A 23,011-nucleotide genomic window follows, 5' to 3' on the forward strand; every position below is an offset into this window, starting at 1 on the left:
GTAGTATAGGCCCCTTTCTGCTGTTCAGTAACAAATAACTCAGACCTTTACTCTACTACCCCATCCATGTGTACCTCATGGCATCTGCAGTGCTGTGGTGCTGCAATATAAACGTGGTCCAATGGTGTGAATGTCCCCAAGTCTCAGCAGTGGTGTGTACTTCTGCTTCTCCTTCTGCACAATTCCATGAGATAGGCAATTACAAATTTGAATACTGTTTAGTCAGCAATGCCTTTGATCCATGAACAGTTTTTTTTTAATGTTAGATGAAACAATAAATCTGCATCCTCATTGCCTGGAACTTCACTTCCATCATGCAAAAAATTGAATTAAAGCAAGGTACTCATTGTTGCTCATGCATTACTTAAATCAATTGCAGGAACTCAGTTATTACATAATAATGAAGTGCTGAGCAATTTCATATGTAAGGAAGAATAGATGTGTGACCAAAGGCACTATGAGATAACAAAATGTTCCATATAATTTCTAATTTGATTTAACACCTTTTTATTATGCAAAGATGATCCAAATGTTGGGTTTATTAAATACGTGTTCTTCTATTAAATACTATTTTAATCAAGGAAAAAATCACAATGAACAACAAATTTGAAGATACTGTTATGGTGTTAGCTAGACATTTTCTTATTTTTAAGCATGATTCAATTAGCAAGGTAAATCTTCGATTATTATAAATGGAGTCTTGTGGTGCAATGGTAGCGTCTTTACTTTTGGAGCAGAAGGTCTCTGTGCATCATGTCCCAACAAGTTGCTTAAAAATGTTTTGTGATTGATTATTTTATTTAACAAGCATAAAATCAAATGCTCATTATATTAATTTTGGAAGTTTTTGACTTTGTAAGAGCTGCAGTTATTCAGCCTCTTGCATATTTCAATCCTTTTCTAAGTAGACTTTTGTGCATATTGAACAAACTAATTGTACCATTGTTTTCCCACCAGTGCATGTGAAAGCCAGCAAGTATTGATAAACTTCATAGGACCCCATGTCATTACTTTAAAGACAATATTAACTACCCAACAAAATTTTTCTTAACATGTAGCAGCAGAAATAACAGACTCTTAAGTTAATTAAAGCAATTATATGGTGCTTGCTATGCAAGGTGAACATAACTCAAAAATCTGATGACCTTCCTGACCCCTCTTATGTAGTCCTGTCTGAAAATCTTGAGTGAAAACACCCTCTGATTCTATGTATAAATGTTGTTTTAAGAATTTCACGATCCTGACGCAATCTCTCAAGATGCATATCACTGTGTATAAGTAGCACAGTGTGAGAGCGGAGTTAGACCAGGCTGCAATACCCCCTTATAGAGTCTACACAGCTCTCTCTGGAATTAGTGTCTCTTAAGAGCATGTGGGCATGAGCACACAACAAAGATAGCTTCATCCTTCATTAATGTAACTGAGATCAGATCCTGGTAGATCTATGTTTACAATTTATACCAGTGTTTGACACTATTGTTTTATAAATAGTGTTAATTTTAAGTCTAAGCTTCAAATGTTTTGTGATTATTCTTGACTTTGCTTTCTCCTTGAATAGTCTATTTGAAACCCAAACTCTCTGGCATCAACCCAACTGAAGCTGCTGATTTGAGATTTCTTGACCACAGTAATGCCTATTTTTAATGTTTTGTATATTAGGATTACATTGTGTTTAACGCCTCGGAACACAGGGTAAAGAGCACAGAACCAAATGTAGAAACTGTCCCTATGCTTATAGTAAAAGCTTTTAGTTCAATACTTTTCAGTGTTGAACACATAACATAAAAGTACATCTAAACAAAAAAAAAATGAAATGCCAGTTTTTCATATTCTGCAAAAGCTATTGTCAGGAAGAATGTGCCTCTTGAGTTTGGTGTAAAATTTGTCAGCTTCCTGTCTAAACGGTGGAAATAATTTACGTCTTCCTTGAGACACTTTTTCTTTTCTGTGCTACAAAAACTTCCACTCTTGGCAAGTCCTATGTTTCACTTATTCAAAAGTGGAGATATTACTGGACTGGTCATTTGAGGCCTAGGTTTATGCTTTGGACACAGGTTCAAATCCCACCACCCCAGTGGAATTTCAAATTTAGTAAGTAATTTCAATTCCTAGATTTGTTAGTAATTGAATAATAACCTCATTAATGGTAACCACGACAGAATCATTGTTGTAAAACCTTTTCTTTTAGGGAAGAAAATCTGTCAACCGTCCCCTGTCTGGCTTATTTGCTTCGATCCATAGCTGATCTTAGCAAAACCACTTGATTTGCTTCAGTTAGTGGTGAGCAACAAATGCTGACTTTTGTCAACTATGCCTATATCCCAAGTTACCAAAACATTTTAAAAATGGAAGTTCCTTTGCTTCCAATTTTGGCTGAATGAATGAATTAAGAATAATAAATATTTTATTGTACTCATGCCTCTTAATGTCACTATTGTTGCTTTATATGTCCAGCTATAATAAAATTTGTGGACCTTTAGAAACCAATTGCAGTTCTACTGTCCATTGTTTTTTTTTACTTGGAAACAAATTTGCATTTGAGTCATTAATATTAAACTTGTTCCTTTCTGAGGTACCAATTACTGTGAGATTCTATATAAATTGGTTATTCTCCTTTCTTATGAGTACTGAGTGTGTACCAGCAGTCCAAGAGCTGTAGCAGTTCAAGAAGGCAGCTCACCACCACCTTCTAACGGACAGTCGTGGATGGATACTAAATGCTGATCTAGCACCAATACCCATATTCCATTAACAAAGTGTGTTATGTGGCGACCAACTTCAGCAACTAGAATTAGAAGCCTAGACATGTGGCATGATGTCCACTAAATGTTCAGAACAAAAGCACCTCTTCTGAAAGAGCAAATATGTGATTAAACTACAGTTCAAAAGGAAGTTATTTTATACTGGTTGTACCATCATTTAAGTAAAATATTTTATTTTCCAGCAAAAATAAAATTAAAATACTCTTCACTGCTTAAGCAGAAGATCTTGCTTTGCTTAAAGTAGTATAACTAAATAGTCTGTCTTCCTCCTTTCAAAGAAGTTCTGTCTAAAATACAGTTAAGATTGTAGTTCTAGAATTCTGAAGAATAGTCATACTGCACTTGGAAATATTAACTCTGCTTCTGTCTCCATGGATGCCGGTCAGATCTGCTGGGTCTCTCCAACACTTTCAGTTTTCATTTCAGATTTCCCAATATTTTGCTTTTACAGGGTTATAATTTGTTTGGCTTTCCCCTGGTGCTCTGTATTCATCTTGCACCCAGTATTTGATAGGCTCGTGATAAGCCTTTCTGGATTTCATGGGGTTGGATTGCTTTGAACTTCTACTTGTGAACAATTGCACAAAATTAATTAAAAGATGTTGAGGAGGGACGGTGTTACATGCATTAGGGCAATCCTATTTCATTGACCAAAATAGAGAGACTATATTTGATTTGTCATCATACACTTCTTTGAAACATTTTTAAATACTTCAGTATTATTCTGGAGGTATGATATACCAATATAAGTAGTTATTGGTATAACTGTTATGATTTGAGTCTGATGTACGTTTATTTTGTTCTAGTATGCTGCAGTGCTAATCAGTTTTAAAAGCAAGTAGTTTATCAGGATTGATCCAATCTTGAAGTTACTGTATGAATTTTGCAACTGAAAGTTTATTGAAAGAAAAACTATTTTTCTAATCAGTGTTCCAAAATTGACAAACTCTTACATAAGGTTTTTATAATGGGTCATTTTAACTTCTCCTCCAATATTGACTGGGGCTTCTTTAATGCAGGGGCTTACATGGGGTAGAATTTGATAGGTGGATCGATGAGGGTTTCTTGAAACAATACGTGTAGTCCAACTAGGAATGACACTGTACTCTTATTGGCGAATGAGCCTGGCCAAGTGGTCAAAGTTTCAGTGGGGGAGCATTTCGGGAACTCTGATCATAGCTATCTTAAAATTTTCAGAATTATGGACAGGGATGTAACTAGTAGAGATGTACAGGAAGGAAACCGACCCTTCAGTCCAATTCGTCCATAGCAATCAGATATCCCAAACTAATCTAGTCCCATTTGCCAGCACTTGATCCACATTGCTGTAAACCCTTCCTATTCATATACCATCCAGATGCCTTTTAAATGTTGTAATTGTACCAGTCTCCACCACTTCCTCTGGCAGCTCATTCCATACATGCACCACCTTCTGCATGGAGAAGTTGCCCTTTTAGATCTTTTCCATCTCATGCTAAACCTATGCTCTCTAGTTCTGGCCTCCCCCCAACCCAGAGAAAAGACCTTGTTTGTTTACCCTATCCATGTCCCTCATGATTGTATAAACCTCTATAAGGTCACCCCTCAGCCTCCAACGCTCCAGGAAAAACAAACCCAGCGTATTCAGCCTCTCCCTATAGCTTAAATCCTCCAAACCAGGCAACATCCTTGAAAATCTTTTCTGAACTCTTTCAAGTTTCACAATATTCTTCTAGTAGGAGGGAGACCAGAACTGCATGCAATATTCCAAAAGTGGCCTAACCATTGTCCTGTACAGCCACAACATGACCTCCCAACACCTAGACTCGATACTCTGACCAATAAAGGAAAGCATACCAAACACCGCCTTCACTATTCTATTTACCTGCGACTCCACTTTCCAGCAACTATGAACTTGCACTCCAAGGTCGCTTCGTTCAGAACACTCCCCAGGACCTTACCACAAAATGTATTAATCCTGCTCTGATTTGTCTTTCCAAGTGCAGCACCTCACATTTATCTTGATAAACTCCATCTGCCACCCATTGGTTCATCTGATCAAGATCCCTTTGTACTCCTGAGGTAATCTTCACTGTCCATTATGCCTCCAATTTGGTGTCATCTGCAAATTTACTATCTATGGAAGTGCTAAACTGGGGCAAAGCTAATTACAGTAGGAATAGGCAGGAACTAAAGGAGTTTGATTTGGGGATGGCAGTTCTGAGAAATTCACATCTGACATCTGGGTGGCATTTAAAAGCCAGCTGATCGGCTTTCAGGACCAGCAAGTTCCTGTGAGAAAGATAGATAAGGATGGCAAGATTCAGGAATCTTGGATGACAAGGCAATGAACGATTAGTCAAAGATTAGGAAGCATTAGTCAGGTTTAGAAAACTGAAATCAGACCAGGCCCTTGTGAAACATGAAGGAAGTAGGAAAGAATCTAAACAAGGCATTAGGAGAGCTAAGAGGGCCCATGATTCTCTATAATTCTAAGGTATTTAGGAGTAAGAGAGTTGCTAGGGAAAGGGTAGGTCCACTCTAGGACAAAGGGAGTTTGTGCATAGCGCAAGAGGAAGTGGGGGAGGTTGTTACTGAGTAACTTTGCATTGGTGTTCAATAAGAAAAAGAATGTAGATGATGAGTTTAGGGAGGAGAATAGTAATATTTTGAGGCATGTCCACATTGAGGAGGAGGTGATGTTGGGTGTCTTGAAAAACATTACGGCAGTTGCATCTCCATGGGATCTAACCCAGGATACTGAGGGAGACAAGATAAGAGATTGCTAGGACTTTGACAGACATCTTTGAATCCTGTTTAACTGTAGGAGAGGTCCTAGATGACTGGAGAGTAGACAGTGTTGTTCCTTCATTTAAAAAGAGCAATAGGGGATAATCCAGGAAATTCTAAGCTAGTAAGACTTTCATCAGTGGCCGGGAAATTACTAGAGAAGATTTGCAGAGACAAGATCTATTCCCATTTGAAAAACTTATTAGGGATAGTTAGCATAGCTTTGTGCAGAGGAGTTCGTTTTTAAAATTTGACTGAGTTGTTTGAGGGTAGATCAGTGGATGGGATTGTCTACCTGGACTTTACTAAAGCATTTGACAAGGTTCCTCATGCCATGCTGGTTGAGAAAAATCAAATTACATGGGACCCATGTGAGTTGGTAATTTGAAACAAAATTGGCTTGGTCATAGACAGACACAGTGGTTGTGCAGGGATGTTGTTTGTTTTCTGACTGGTGATCTGTGTTCAGTGGTGGACAGCAAAGATTATTGGTGAGACCAATATACAGAGGAACCTCGAATATCTGAAGGAAACGGGTGGAGAGTCTTTGGTTCGGTTAATTGACGTTCTTGTGAATATCCTTTTAGATAAAAATGCAGCTGGCTTGTTTAGTAGGATTGCAGCCAATTGGAGTTGTGAATAATGAGGAAGGTTGTGAAAGGAAAGAGCAGGATTACAGATCAGCTGGAAAGTTGGGCAGGGAAATGAGAGCTTAATCTGGATGAGCATGAGGTGATGCATTTTGGGAAGTCAAATGCAAGAGGGAAGTTTACAATAAATGGCTGGACCTTTAGGAGCATTGATGTGCAGATGAATTTTGGGATGCAAATCTAAAGCTCCCTGAAAGTGGCAATGCAAGTGAATAAAGTGGCAAAAAAGATGCTTGGCATGCTTGCCTTCAGTCGGGGCATTGAGTATAAAGGTTGGCAAATAAAATCAGGAATAGCTAGAAAAGCTCAACAGGTCTTACAGCACGTGTGGAGAGAAATCAGAGTTGACGTTTTGGATCAAGTCACCCTTCCTCAGAAGTGTTTCCTGGTTTGAGAAGCGTGGATAGTCCAAGGTGTCTTCGGGGGTCAACTTGTCAAACGTTGGAGATGATAGGTATAAGGTGAGAGGGGGGAAAGCTGAAAGGAAATATGCAAGATAAGGTTGTTACACAGAGGGTGGTAAGTGTCTGGAACATGCCACCAGGGGAAATTGGTAAAGCATATACAAATGGCAATGCTTAGGAAGCATTTTGGCATACACATGAACAGGGAGGGAATGTGAGAATAGAGCATAAGTTGATGAATGTTGTTTATATGGACTTTTGAGAAAGTCCTGCACAAGAGACTGTTAGCTGAAATAGAAACCCATGGAATTGAGGACAAATAAATGACATGGATAGGAAATTGTCTGTTTGGCAAAAAAATTGGCCCTTTGCAATGGTGCTCCCTGTATGAAGGAGCTCTCCAATACGTATAGCTTTGTTCCACATTTCCCATGGTCCTTTTATTCTTTTGTTTTTCTCAAAGGTTTCTTTATCCAATTCCTTTTTTAACAATTACTGCTGTTGCCAGTCACCCAGCAACTGGGTGCTGACAATACCTTTAGCTTCATTTTTGTTTCCTGTTATTTATGGGATCCATGTCAGGGGGTATGTGTATTTAGTTGATATCTCACTGCTTTCTATGAAGCTGGCATCTTAAAGAGGAGTAATTTAGGAACAATGAATCATTTCTTTCATTTATGTCCATTTAAAAAGACTTGCAGTTAAATACAGAATTTCTCAACTTCAGGCTGTCCCAAAGCACTTAGCAGCCAACAGTTGTTTTTGTAATGTAGTCATTATTGTGCCTGTTTATTTGTTGAGTTAAAATTTATGGCATGGCAACGGAGGAGACTATTAATGATGAACACAGCAAACTCTGACTGTAATAATGGAAATGGCTGCTCAACAATATAATCGAGCATTTTTAGCTGAAAGCAAAACTATCATCTGGAATAATAAACCATTAGCAAAGATCAGACAAAATGATGCTGAATAACATATAGTAATGCACCAATACAGAACTAGCTAAATGTTCCACTCTCTGCACTAAGCAACCACTTCTTGAAGGTGCTGAATTGGTCAACATTATTCAAATCTTATAAATTTTAAAATGTCTTTGGTGAAAGTTCCATTAGTCGTCATGTATTAGCTCCTAAATCTGGACAAACTTGTACATAGGTATGGACATAAGCAGATGCCATCACTTGGTTGCTTACTCTGTGCATTGCTTATATACAGCAGTTTGGAAATAATTTCATGTTTTTCTTTGCCTGTTACAGAAACCTACGTCAGTAAGTCCACAGACGATTGAGGAAATGGCTTATGCTCCTCTGCCGCAGGGTTGGCAGTGTTACATGTCCCCACAAGGTCGGAAGTACTATGTCAATGCCTACACAAATGGTAAGTCCCATTAAATGATGCATTAATCACATGAATGTTTTGGAAATGGAAAACGCTTGGACTGGATAGATCCATCTTGTATTCATTGAGTTTGGCTTGGTTTAGAATTGATTTTGGGGATGCCAGCATTGGACTGGGGTGACAAAGTTTGTAAAAAAGATCACATAACACCAGGTTATAGTCCAACAGGTTTATTTGGAAGCATGAACTTTTGAGGTGCTGCCTTTTCGTCTTGTGGTTGTGGAACATGACCATACGGCTCAGAATTTGGAGTTGTAATGAAATATTAAACAATTTTAGTTAAAAATTACACAACACCAGGTTATAGTTCTTAAACAAATTTACATTAAGTCTTTTCATCTTTTTGAATGGAATATGGTAGTTTAGACTATTTAATCTGTAAATCCCAGAATTATATTCTCAAGCTAGCATCAGCTTATCTAATAATAAGTGTCAGCTCAGCTATGATATGATTCTCAATAAAGGGATGCCCTTTTTGAAACATAACATATAGGAGCAAGAATAGACCAAATGGCCCATTGAGGTTACTTCATCATTCAGTCTGATGATGGCTGAACTTGGACTTTAATTCCACCTTTTCACCTGATTGTCCCTTTATTGCTTGAATTCCTGAGACTAAAATCTTTGTCTATCAAATATATTCTCTAGTGCACCTACAACACTCTGAAGTAAGGCATGCTAATTAAGATTGGCAATGCTTTTGAGTGAAGAAATTTCTCTTCAAGTCAGTGCTAAATGAGTGCTGAGATTGTGCCCACTTGTTCTAGACTCTGCAGTCAGGAGAAACAACGTTAGAGTGCCAATGACAATTCTGGGCATTGTGCCTCAGCCTTTTTTTTAATGTTTATTTTGTTGTCTTCCATGAGATGCTGGCATTGCTGGCAAGGCCAGTCTTTGTTGCCCATCCCAGGTTGTCTTTGAACCAAGTGGCTTGCAATGCTAGTTCAGTTGATCACATTGCTACGGGTCTGGGGTCATATGTAAGCCAGACAAGGATCGCAGGATTCCATTCCTAAAAGCATTAATGCATCACTTGGATTTTAAAGCAATAGATAATGACTACATAGTTGCCATTAGACTTTTTTTAATTCCAGATTTTATTGAATTTAAATTCTGTCATGGTGAGATTCAATCTCATGTGACCAAACTATTATCTTTGGTCTCAGTATAGTGGCAACGCCACTGGAATACAAACACCTGCTGTGTCAGCCATTCAAGGCAGAAGCTTTCCTTTGTTGAAGACAATGATTTCTCAGTGGGATGAGGGAAGGTTGTGGGGTAGCTGATGTTTTCATGGCATTCCTCAATCACTGTCTATGGTACTACTTCCTTTACATCGAGTGAGTTTTTTGAAACTGTTCAAATCTCCATGACCTGTTAGTTTTCATAGTTATGTCTGCCCAGTGTCTTTCCTTTAAAGACCGTTATGCCCAAAGCTTGCCTGAATTGTAGCTGCAATTTGGCTGAAAAGTTTGCATCAGAGTCCAGGATAAGCTCTTGTTTTGGTAGGTTCTCTGTTACTCAAGTGGTTGTTAGTAGAATCGTGGAAACAGGCAATTTGGGGCCAATCGAGTTCACACCAACTCTTCAAACAGCAGCCAACTAGACCCAAACCCCTACCCTATTGCTGTAACCTTGCATTTCCCATGGCTAATTCACCTAACCTACACATCCCTGACACAATGGGCAGTTTAGTATTGCCAATTCACTGAAATGGCATACCTTTGGACTGTGGGAAGAAATGGGAGCACCTGGAGGAAACCCACACAGACACTGGGAGAATGTGCAAACTCCACACAGACAATCGCCCGAGGGTGGAATCAAACTCGGGTCCCTGGCACTGAGGCATCAGTGCTAACTAGTCAGGTAGTGTACCACCCATCTGCCTGACCCGCAAAATGTCTCCTGTTCAGAACTGGGTAGACAAATTTAATTCTTTATCTCAGACAGCATTGGAGGCTATGTCCTTGAAAATATTTAGAGATGAGTTAGACCAAATTTTGATTGACAAGGATATCAAGAGTAATGATATACTGGCAGGAAGGTAGAGTAGCCGCCACAGTCAATCTGCCACAATCTGACTGAGTGGCAGAGCAGGTTTGAGAGCCAATGGGCGGACCTCTGCTCCTTTTTTCTTAAGTTATAATGTAATTCTGTATTAATGATAAACATTATAATCACCTCTCCAATCCACTTGTACTATCCACTTAAGTGTCTGTCTTAGAATTTATTTGAAAATCTTGTTTTATTTTGTTGAAAGAAATTGTTCACTTGTCATCTTGCTTCCACAATTTAAGGTAATAATGTTTTTTGTTTATAGATTCTTAATCATTGCGCAGCAAAGAGACACCATACGAAACTCAGCAAATGTTTGTTCTTTGACAGGCAAAGAGCCAATCTAATGATAAGCACTGGCTGGAGAAATCCTCTGACATCCAGCTTGTGTGAGGATTTGAGGAGAGTGTCTATTTGGGTATTTTATGGAGTCATAGAGATGTACAGCATGGAAACAGACCCTTCGCTCCAAGCCGACCAGATATCCCAACCCAATCTAGTCCCATCTGCCAGCACCTGGCCCATATTCTTCCAAACCCTTCCTATTCATATACCCATCCAAATGCCTCTTAAATGTTGCAATTGTACCAAATGAAAGCTTTTAATTAATTGAATCCAGCTGGTGGCAATCGTTGGATCTGCCAAATTAGAGAGAATAGAAAATTTTGAATATGTTCATGCTCCTCTTACTTTTCCTCTCTTTTTTTTGTGTGGAATGATTTCGGCGTGTTAATTTTGGTTATTTGATTTGTCTAAAAAGCTTTATTTAGAACTCATCATTATTTCCTTGAGCTTTTTATCTCTGCGTGTGCAGCAGAAATTGTGTGTTCAACTGGGCATCATAGGACATCTGCCCCAGGAACTACAGCATGTTTGAATATTTAATTTGGTGAACTACTTTCAAGGCACTTCTGGTTGAGCTGTGAGAAACTGTGCTTTGCTAATGATAATGTTTCAGTGTGTCAATGTCCTGAAATATGTGATTTCTCATGTGTGATTTTAACTCTGGCTGATTAGCTCCAAAGGTAAATGATGACAAACCTTTGGTACAATAAAATGTTGTGATCTAATAAAATATGATATCATTGTTTTTGTTGAGTGATGTAAATGCTCTCCTGGGATCACTAACCTGACATTTGCCTCAAAACATTGTGTGAGGTGTACTAGCAGCAGTTAGATTTAGTGCTTTATCTGGCCCAGTCCTGGCTGCATTTCTGGACAGAGAAATGATCTCTCACTCTAAATCGGTCAGTGGAAATGCTTAGCCTTTAGCTTGTTAAGGCACATTAGAATTCCTTGGGTTCCTGTAGTGATTGGAACAAGTTCAACCAGGTAGACCTAATGGAATGAGTTCTCTGATTGGATCAGGTTAGTGTGACAGGGATTTTGCTCACTCTAGGAGCCAGCTCTGTGCTAGCTGGGTCAGGGTCATGTGCTAAGTATATGTGAATAAAAGGTGACACAGTACTGGTCTTTGTAGAGTTATTTCAGTTCCATTCTTGGATTATTTTAAATAGTTATTGCACAATATTACAAGATGTATACCTTTTTTATACAGGCAGGGCATGTGAAGATCGTCCATTTACTGTTTTCACTTTAACACTGGACACTGACCTGCCATTTAGCTAGATGACCAGCAAATCAACAATTCTTAAAAATCCATTTTACTACTAAGATCACAATTATTTTCTCAAATGACTACTTTTATTCCCCAGTGGTGTTTAGTCTGGTGCATAACTGAGAGTGCTCAGTTCTGTATTCCTTATTGTTGTTCTTGTACTTGGCTCTAGATCCTAGCTTCTATTCAGCTTCTGATGACAATGTATTAAAAGGCCTTTGTTTCTTTGAATCACTCCATTTGTTAGGTGCAGTCAGCTGTTAATGGTACGGCTGGTACTTCCTCATCATGTGCCATCATCACCTCTGGAGCTCAGGGCCTGCACAATTCTGGCTGTTTGCCGTAAGAGATGCTGGTGATTTTTATTTTGTTTGCTCTTTTGTTCTGTTCCAAACACTGCCAGCCTGTGCTCCAGTGATTGTAATTCTTTGAGAAAGCTGTCCCTTCTTCAATTTTGCTTTGGCTGATTGTAATCCTTTACAATAACATTGCATTCAGTGGAGCAGTCAGCTGTGCAGAAGGGGACTGAGCAGGAAATGTTGTAGGATCCTGTAGAAAGGCATGATGTGCTGGCGAAAACATCCAAATTTTTATTTATTGGAAAGTTCTCTGCCTTGTTTTACCTAAGGATAGTATTTTATCATCTTGAGTATTGTGTGGTAATTCTGGTCTGGATATAGCTTGAGAAGTCATTTTCAGTTCTCCAACAGCAGAGGTGTTGTTTGCTCAATGAATTATAGCTTTCTGGGGAAATGCGCTGGCATGCTTTAATTTGCAGAGCTGCTTCAGATTGAACTAGTTCCATAATCTGGCATTCCTGATTTTGTCTTGTGTACATTGTAAGATTGAATTGAGGCAGCAGCCTCCCTGAAGTGGCTGATGTGAGGTTAATTCTTCAAAAGTTGCAATATCCTCAGTTTGTATTCATGGGTCTAGTACTGTGCTTGGGAAGAGAATCCCTGTAAGCCAGTAAATTGAACAGAAAACAAGTTGAATATTTGCACATACTAGCTGTGAAGCTCAGATTGGTATAGCCACCAATAGATGTCTCTGAATGCAAGGAGATAAAGCCATTTCAAGGCAATATGCTGGGCTTCATGAGGCATGTGCACTTACTTTTCATTCCACAATGGTATGCGGGCATCATTTACAAAGCCATTTTATTGCCTTTCCCTAGTTGCCCTTGACCTGTGTGGTTGGTGAAAGGACAGTTAAGCATCTGCCTCAGTGATTCCCGTCTAAGACCATTTCTGTTCCCAAAGAAAAAAAATCAGATGGGTTCTTTTGATAGGTTGTGGTTTTCTGGCTGCCAACTGAAAGTAGCCTTCAGTTCCATGCTTTACTCATGGAATTTAAATTTCTCCAGTTACCATGTTGGACACAGTATTAGCCTAGGCCTCTGCGTTAAAAGTCCAGTGTCACTACAGTTTCATCAATGCCTTTCCCCAAATCCCCCTCGTCACAACTTAACCATGGAAGCCACAAGATGAAGGAAATAAAGCCTGATGCACATAAATCAGGTTTCACATTTTTTTTTGCCTTGAACATGGGCACCAATGGAGAAAGAGAGAGTGAGTGAACTGTTGAATATAATTCATTCCCAACTGACCTCCACCCACTTTGTTACTTGTGTTTTCTGTGGAGTTTGGAAACAGATGATGATGCCTGACAAAGCAAATAAAAGCTTCATGTGGATATTGCAATGTTAGAAAAGTCTCCTGGAGCTGGATGTGGTAAATTGATGCCTTTTCACAAGGTGCCCCCTTACAAGGCAGTGTATAGATGAAAAATAGATGAAAAGATAAGGGTATTGTTATGGGAACAGAAAGAAATGAGAATTGAAGGCAACATACTTTCTGCAATTGAGATACCCCCATTAAGTGCAATTTCACCAAGCTTGGACAACAGCAGAGAGGTATTGGAGGAGGTTAGTTTAGTCAACCGTGTCAAAAGATGCAAACAGGTTGAAGAAAGATAGGGAGGGATATTTTGCAAGTGCTGTAGGAATTAGTATTTCATTGTGATGTTTGTGAATCCTTAGGAATATCTGCACCTGGAATTATGAATTAATCAAATGGACTCAGCCTTCAGCAAATTCCTACTCAAGCAAGATTTATGCAGGTCCTTGGTCACTTTGATCTGACTTGTAACACCTGTGTCCTGTATTGTTGGTCAACTTATGAGCCAGTTCAATCATAAATCGAGATTTCATTTAATAAATTCTAAAATACTGACTTAACATGGTTTTAGCTGGAAGCTAAGTCTTTTAATGTTCAGCCATTATTCATCAGTTTAATGAGGCTGAACAAGGAGTGCATTTTGGAATTTTCAAGGGAATTCTTATTTGCTCAACTGTTTGTTTAATATTTCAGAGCTAAACTCTCAATTGAGCCGTGGTTGATCATGTCTTTGCAACCCCTATAATTTTATCCTACGTCAAATTTGCAGAGATTAGGTTTTTTATATATCAATGGCTATTTGAAGTGTGAAACATTAACCCTAAAAGTATGTAAACTTGTGATTATTTTGAAAGAGTTCACAGACCTATATTCTTGTCCTCTCTTACTGGACAAGATGTTTGTAGTTGGAATAATTCAGCACCCAACTGGCTGAACAGATTTTTGTCTCCGACAAGACCAATGTTATCTTCTAGCCAGAATGAGTGTTTCATTTAGAATGTGAATTCTGCAAATAATCTATAACTGGTGTTATCTTCCAAGAATCTTCTCATTTTTATAAAAATATTTGACAGATGTTCTGGCTTTTTGAAGCCAGCCCAGCCATGAATCACAAAGTGAATAAGGATGTTAATGAGCAGTCATTGGCAGAGCGAAGTGTTCTTCGGCACTGATTGCAAAGTATTCATGAGTTTTAAATATTTACAATGAGTGATGAAAGGCCCAACATCAGAGCCTTGTTTTTCTAAGCTCCACTGGTCGTGCAGAAACCTCTCACTGGCAATGGAATAGGTCAGAAAATCACATCTGCATTGCAATGCACCAAATTGGGGGAGTGGGTCAGCAGGGACTTTCACTGGACTGTAGGAGGTTGAAGGGCAACTTTTATAGAAGTTCATAAAGTCATGATGGGTATAGAGAAGGTGGAAGGCAGGTGTCTTTTCCCTGGTGTGGGGGATTTCAAGACCAGGAGGCATATTTTTAAGGTGAGTCAGTGTTGTGCTGGAAAAGCACAGCGGGCCAGGCAGCATCTGAGGAACAGGAGAATCAATGTTTCAGGCATTAGCCCTTCAGGGCTTTTAAGATGAGAGAAGAAAGACTATATAAAAGACACAAGGGGCAGTTTTTTGTTTTTTGTTTACTGAGCGGTTTGTGTGAAATGAACATCCAAAGGAAGTGGTGGATGCTGGTGCAGGTACATTTAAAATACTCCTAAATATATGCACGATTAAGATATGTTTGGAGCAATATAGGCCAAGTGCAGGCAGGTGGGACTAGTTTAGTTTGGGGTTATGGTCATCATGGGCTGGTTGGACTGAAGGGTGTGTTTGTGCTTTATGACTATGAATCTATAAACAGCATGGGGGAAACAGTTATCAGTAAGCACAAGCTGATTTTAAAGGGATTTTCTTTTTAAGAATTACTTCCTATACCAAATTTCCTAATTTTAAGTGAGAGTCTTCCCAGTGTTCCATTTTGCACTGGTTTGCTCAAATTGTTCACTTGAACATCAGTTAAGTGACTAACATTAAAGTTTTAAATTAAGTAACTTTGAAACAGTCTCTCTTTTTACATTGAAATGTAGACTGGGCAACTGCCAGTACAACTCCGCCCTGACTCAATCTTCCAGTTTTCATAAACCATCTTGCTCTCGTGCTAACATTTCTGTCCTGGGTCTGCTTCATTGTTCCAATGAGCGACAATGCAAATTGGAGTAACACACATTTTTCACTTAGACATCTTTTACAGCCTCTAGGACTCCATTTATTGAATTCCACAACTTCAGAGTATGACATCTATGTCCTCCACTTTTCTCACATCTTCCAACTCTCACCCACCAATAGCCACACAGTGTTAAGTTTACTCTTAGCAAGGTTAACCCATTTTCTCCCTTTCAGACCTTCATTTTTACACCCTACTTACATCTCTATCTTTGATTCACCATCATTAGCTACGCTTTTGTCTTTGACACTAAGCACCCTAACAAATCTTCTTCACTTGCTCCACCTCTTCCCTTTTGCAGCATGAAAAACACATTTTTCCAATTCCTTTCATTTCTGAAGAAGTCTGATCTGATCCAAAGTATGAACTCAGTTTCTCTCCATAGATGCTGTCAGACATGCTGACTTTCTCCAGCACATTCTGTTTTTGTTTCAGATTTCTGTATTTTGAATTTCATTTAAGGTGGCAGATGGACAACATCCTATTGTGTTTTTGACATCCATCACATCAGCCACATTAATTACCTACTACTTGGGTTAGTGGGACCCACCACAGTCGGGGTGGAGACCTTGTGAATATTTAAATATTGGGGGTTTGCTGATCTCACTTGACATTCCTCCCCAACCCAATCTGTGCAGCTTTGGCACTGGTGATGCTCCATTCCCAAGCCCCCATTGAAACTTGGCAATGAGCCACGTCTTCGGGAGGAAACCAGGCTTTCCTCACCACTTGGTTCTCTCTCTTGACCCTTCTAGGCACAACATGAACTTACTGGAAGGGCTGGTTCCCTTGAACCCCTGATGATGGTTTACCTCAAAATCTTGTTTCTGGCTGCTAGGCAGTTATTTTCCTCCCTCCTTACCTGGGCTCCAGATGGAGTTGATGCCAGGGTGTTCACGTAGCCCAGACTTCACTCCAACAGCCACGATGGTCCGGGCCCGCTGCACAACACACCAACACCCAGATTTGCAATTAATGTTTTATTGCAAGCGCTTGCCTCCGAATGGTTTCCTGTGTTTGATGAATGGCTCTGGCCTACACTCACTATGTCTCTTGTCTCCATGTTGTTTATTCCCTTTGGCTGCTCACTCTCTAGGCGACAGGCAATTTGTCTCTGGGTGCGTGACTAGCAACTTCAAACAGTTGAATTATTTTTGATCTCTGGGACCTGGCTTGTTTGTACAATTATGGTGGGCAAAATATCGGGGGAGGAAAGAAGAAAGTGAAAGGTATCAGTTCCTGAAACTCAATCATGTAGGGTACAACTGACAGCTGCATTCCTACAAGGAAGCATGACAAATGACTCTCCTCCCTTGGCAGGATGTTGCTGTGAATGAGAGAAATATATGAAGTGAGGCAGTATCTTTATAAACCTTGCTGTAATGTGAAATCCTTTACAATCAATAACGTCTGAATTTTAGTCACTGTCAGAATGCAGCTGCTGTTTTGTACATTGCTGTTTATTGATTATTGTAATGTGCTAATGGAATATCTCTTTCTTTTTTTATAAATGATGCTGGTTGAGGGATAAACCATGGTCAGGAGTATGTAAGGTATTCCAGTGCTGTTCTTGAAATGTGATTGTTTACGTCCATTGGATTAACCTGACTGCAGAGGGCTGGCAAGGTTTGGTATCTTCAAAGCTGAACTAGGTGGAGAATCAGTAAGGGAATCGTGGGGGAAAATGCAGGAAAGTGGAATTGCTGATTACCTGATCTCATGGAATGGCAGAATAAACCCAATTGACTACTTCTGCTCCTATGTCTTATGGTTATGGCATTCCTGCTGCTGGAGCACTCCCAGAGTGTGGAGTGACCAGTGTTTCTTGGGGTGGTAGTGAGGAAGGTGATTGTACAACTCCAGGAAGTGAAAGTATTGGCAGTAAGTTGGGAGAAGAGGGGCTTTTGGAATAGCCTCCAGCCTCTTTTTTTTCCCCCCCACCCTCTCCTCCTCCTCCTCCACTGTGGCTCTCAGCACTTACTGAGGGCTGTGGGCTCAGTCAAAGCCTTTGGTGGGATATCACTTTCAACCTCTGGGATGCATAAGCAGTAGTTCTTTGGTACAGCACATCAAGAGGCGATTACTTATCTTAACCACAGGTGGTGGAGGGTTTCCCATTTTAAAAAAAGAAACCTTCCATCCACTGCATTCCTGGCATTAAGAATTCCCCCTTCTTACTTCATTTTCAGCACAACATAGCCAAGTCTAGTCCTTCACGTTGTTGGTTGTCCACGCACTTTGTACAAGGTCTCATTATTTGGTATCCACTGCGACTAGATTTTATCTTCACCTTCCCCTTTACCCAGGGCTTCACCTCTGAAGAGATTAAGGAGAAGAGCTGAAACTGGATCCCCTACTCTGTGGTTGTTTCACAATAAACAGTACCCTTGATATTGAGCGAATAGTGGCTTCGGTCACATTTTGCTATATGTCAAATCTGTACTCACGATAAAATAATCCAACAGAGTGTTAGTAGAAATTTTATAATTATTGCAAAATATTTGATCAGGAAATGTCAAATAGCAAAGACCAGATATTACCATATGATAGCGATCTAAATCCTATTTAAAAGGTTAATTTTTGGTCAGCAGTTTCATGTGTCATTGAAGATTTTGCATTTACCTTGTACCAATTTTTTATAACATATATAAACTCATTCAGGATTTGGGCATTACTGTTCAGGCCAGCATTCATTGCCCATCCCTGAAGTCTCCAAGAGCACTTCCCGGTGGGTCTGGAGTCACGTGTAGACGAGACCGGGTGGGGTTGGCAGATTTCGTTCCCTAAATGATATTGGTGAACCAGGTGGATTTTTCCAGAGAAATTAACGATGTTTACATGGTCAGTAGACTCCAGTTCAAAGTTAACTTTTTTATAGTGACTATTTTAATTATCAAAACCGATCGTCTAGTCATTATGACTCTACACAGCAAACTCCCACAGATAATTTAGCAATTGTATGCCAGGAACTGCACTTCAAAAAGTGATGCTATGGATGTAAAGTTATGTGAAATAGCCAGTGGTTGTGCTAAGTGTGATATAAATGCAAGTTTGTTTTTAATTCAGGAAGCAAAGAAGAAAAGAATCTCTTGTTCTGTACCCAGTGATTCCCTGTAGAAGTTTCCTGTGTGGATATAAACTAAGGACTGAAGTGAGATGGTTGAATAGTCTACAGTTGGAATCTTGGAGAAAATGGCGATTGCAGATGCTGGAGATTAGAGTCAAAAATGCGGCACTGGAAAAGCACAGCAGGTCAGGCAGATCCGAGGAGCAGGGGAATTGACATTTCAAGCATAAGCCCTTTGTCAGGAATATGGTTACAAGCTTGCCTTCTATAGTGTCTAGAACCTGCAGTGAACTTATCTGTGAGCAGATATTGGGGAGAAAATTCACATTAACTTTATACTGTGTGGTCATGGACACCAAGTGAACTTCTGGTAGTACTCCAGTGTAAAGAAAAAGGAAAAAAAAATCAAATACATGCTTGACTGACTGCTATTGAGGAACGGTTACTTTATTAATTTGTGCTTTGACTGATGCTGTACCTGTGAGTCATCCTGTAAGGAATTCCTCCGAGTCAGTGACCTGCATTATCTTTTGAGTTGAATGGAGCAGTGAAGCATACCAATTCAAATGTCAGTTTGCAAACTGTAGATAAAGGTTACAATGTCTTCATTGCAAATAACAACTGTTGCATTGTGCACTAAGAATTTCTGCTTATAAATCATCAACTTTAAAACTGATTTTGCGCAGTCGTTCTGGTGGTAGATGTGATGGTTTCTAAGCGGTATTCAAATTTGTGGTTAAAGAAAGTGCAAAATGCTCAAATACTCAGGTCAGGCAGCTTTTGTGGGTAAATAGCTGACGTTCCTTTCCATTGAAGCCGAAAATATTAATAAAACGTTATAGATGGTTTAGCAAGTAAGTGTCGGGTATTCGGAACAAAATGCAAGGTCTCCGTTGGAGTGGAAAGCGGGAGAGATTAAATGACAAAAGGAGTTGAAAGTACAGGGCCAAAGGGAGTGGTAAGGGGGAAACATAAACACAAGATGTTTCTAAAGGAGTGTGAAAGGCAGAATGAGGAACAACTGCCAATTAAAAACAGGAAAAAAAAAGCATTGTCAAAATGAGCAAAACCAAAATCTACAAAGAAAACAAAATGGGAAGTACAGTCTCAGATTGCTGAATTCACTCAGTCTAGAAGGAAAGTTTTTGAATGGAAAGAGGAGTTGCTGTTCATCAAACTTGGGTTGAGCTTCATTGGAGCACTAGGAGGTCAAAGACCGGTCAGTGTTAGGAAATTTAAATGCAGGTTTAATGATGCTTTTAGTAGTCCTGACTAATCTAATGTTAACCTATTCCTAATCAAAAATAATCTCCCTAACTGTGATTCTCACTGAAGGACTTTGAATGGTTGTGCAACAATAAAACCTGCAGGAAGAACTCAACAGGTCTGACAGCATCTGAAGAAGGGTCACTGGATACTCTCCACAGATGCTGCCAGACCTGCAGAGCAATTTGTTTTTGTTTCTGATATTTTTGTTTAACGTGTGTGTGACCAGTCTTGTAAATACTTCTAATGGAAAGCATTTGCAAATCTAACAGAAGATTTCAGAAATGCAATTTTGTGCTGAGCTCAGTTTGTGGTCGGCAACACTACTGAAACTCCAGTGCAAAGAAATGGTAGCCTCAAGGACCATTTCATGTCCCCCAATAAACTCCTCCTTCAAGGTCCTTCATGGCAGGAATGAAGAGGTTAATCTTTAATTCTTAGCCACTCCAGGACTATCTGAGGGGGTTGCTCATACATTTTGTCCGTCTCATGGCACCAGCAATATATGCTGCAAAACTGAAATCAAGTCATTATCTGGGCACTTCAGACATTTTGAATGCAATGAAGCAGTGGCTATGTACACAACATCCGCAAATGATTAACTTTATTAATTGCTTCTACTGAATCTGGGTTACAGTGTGTACTCAAGCAACAGTCAAACAAAATAGTTTTGTTCTTAAAGTGTGGTCCTATCTCATTACTCATGTAACCATACAAGTCATGTATTGATGACTATAGTGAAAGAGGATGTAGTCTCTTTATTTATGTCCAGTCACAGCAAAACTGATCTGATCTGCAGAACTGTTAAATATATTTTTGACAACTGCCTGTTTCAGGATACAAGACCTGTTTTGTGGAAACTGTTGTAATCATTATGGAATTACTAACACTGCTGGTTCACAACCATTTTGTTATTAAACTCTGTATCCCCTGTTCAACCTTAATCACTCAATAATAATTATTAAATTAGCTATTCCATCTTTGATATTTCCAAGTGTTGCCAACACCCTGCATCTTGACTGCAAGACTAAAATTACTTATTTAGTAATTTGCTCAGCGCTGACATGAGGTGATTTGATCGTTGATGTTCTGCAGCTATTATGCTGTGATACTTGCAAGATTATCATGAGATGTGGGTCACATAGTATTGAAGAGTTTAATGAACTTTTATTTCAACTCTTCATATTTACAAATGTGCATTATAATGACAGGCACTTGTGCAAATGGGCTAAAGCTAAACAATCTGTTCATGGCAATATCAGTAAGAGTAACCACTACATCCTCCTTGTGGAGGTGAAGTCCCGTCTTCACGCTGTGAATAGCCTGCTTCTTGTTGTGTGGCACTATCTCTGTGCTAAATGGGTGATAGACTTTGAGCAGATATAGCAGACTAGGCATTCGTGAGGGCCAACATTAGCTGCCGAATTTTACTCCAGTGGAACATGCAACCTTGTGGCCTGGCAAAACCCTACCATTACAGTCAAGCTAGGTGGAATCAACTGTGGCTCAATGAACAGAGCAAAGGGGCTGGCTAGGAGCAGCACTAGGTTCACCGCAAAAAGTGACCTCCCGACCTCAAATTCACCTGGATCCATCCCGACCTCAAATTCACCTGGACTGTCTCAGACTCCTCCCTCCCCTTCCTAGACCTTTCCATTTCTATCTCGGGCGACCGACTCAACACAGACATCTACTATAAACCGACTGACTCCCACAGCTATCTGGACTACACCTCCTCCCACCCTGCCCCCTGTAAAAACTCCATCCCATATTCCCAATTCCTTCGTCTCCGCCGCATCTGCTCCCAGGAGGACCAGTTCCAACACCGCACAGCCCAGATGGCCTTCTTCTTCAAGGACTGCAGATTCCCCCCAGACGTGATCGACGATGCCCTCCACCGCATCTCCTCCACTTCCCGCTCCTCCGCCCTTGAGCCCCGCTCTTCCAACCGCCACCAAGACAGAACCCCACTAGTTCTCACCTACCACCCCACCAACCTCCGTATACAACGTATCATCCGCCGTCATTTCCGCCACCTCCAAACGGACCCCACCACTAGGGATATATTTCCCTCCCCTCCCCTATCAGCGTTCCGCAAAGACCACTCCCTTCATGACTCCCTTGTCAGGTCCACACCCCCCACCAACCCAACCTCCACTCCCGGCACCTTCCCCTGCAACTGCAGGAAATGTAAAACTTGCGCCCACACCTCCTCCCTCACTTCCCTCCAAGGCCCCAAGGGATCCTTCCATATCCGCCACAAGTTCACCTGTACCTCCACACACATCATCTATTGCATCCGCTGCACCCGACGTGGCCTCCTCTATATTGGAGAGACGGGCCGCTTACTTGCGGAACGCTTCAGAGAATACCTCAGGGACGCCCGGACCAACCAACCCAACCACCCCGTGGCTCAACACTTTAACTCTCCCTTCCACTCCACCGAGGACATGCAGGTCCTTGGACTCCTCCACCGGCAGAACATAACAACACGACGGCTGGAGGAGGAGCGCCTCATCTTCCGCCTGGGAACCCTCCAACCACAAGGAATGAACTCAGATTTCTCCAGTTTCCTCATTTCCCCTCCCCCACCTTGTCTCAGTCGGTTCCCTCAACTCAGCACCGCCCTCCTAACTTGCAATCTTCTTCCTGACCTCTCCGCCCCACCCCACTCTGGCCTATCACCCTCACCTTGACCTCCTTCCACCTATCACATCTCCATCGCCCCTCCCCCAAGTCCCTCCTCCCTACCTTTTATCTTAGCCTGCTTGGCACACTCTCCTCATTCCTGATGAAGGGCTTATGCCCGAAACATCGAATTTCCTATTCCTTGGATGCTGCCTGACCTGCTGAGCTTTAACCAGCAACACATTTTCAGCTGTGATCTCCAGCATCTGCAGACCTCATTTTTTACCCGAAGATTTTTTTTACAATACCCAGGTTTGAGTGGCAAATAACATTTGCAGTTGGCAAGTGCCCAGGCAATGACCATCCCCAATGAGAGACAATCTAACCGTTGCCCCTTGACATTTGATTGTACCACCATTACTGAACACCCATTCTGTCCACCCACTATCTGGGGTTACAATTGATCAGAAACTGAACTGGACCAGTCATATA

At 40.4% G+C, this 23,011-nt stretch overlaps 1 protein-coding gene across 1 annotated transcript in view; it reads left to right on the forward strand.

Annotated features, from left to right (window-relative positions):
• Nucleotides 1-23,011, forward strand: part of LOC132827854 (growth arrest-specific protein 7-like) — a 459,456-nt gene that overhangs the window by 202,969 nt on the left and 233,476 nt on the right. Inside the window, exon 2 of the mRNA XM_060844608.1 lies at nucleotides 7,845-7,965. Coding sequence (XP_060700591.1) covers nucleotides 7,845-7,965 — 121 coding nt within the window. The remainder of the gene's footprint in view (nucleotides 1-7,844; nucleotides 7,966-23,011) is intronic.

The sequence above is a fragment of the Hemiscyllium ocellatum genome, chromosome 25 (genome assembly GCF_020745735.1).
Source record: "Hemiscyllium ocellatum isolate sHemOce1 chromosome 25, sHemOce1.pat.X.cur, whole genome shotgun sequence".
Classification (NCBI taxonomy): domain Eukaryota; kingdom Metazoa; phylum Chordata; class Chondrichthyes; order Orectolobiformes; family Hemiscylliidae; genus Hemiscyllium; species Hemiscyllium ocellatum.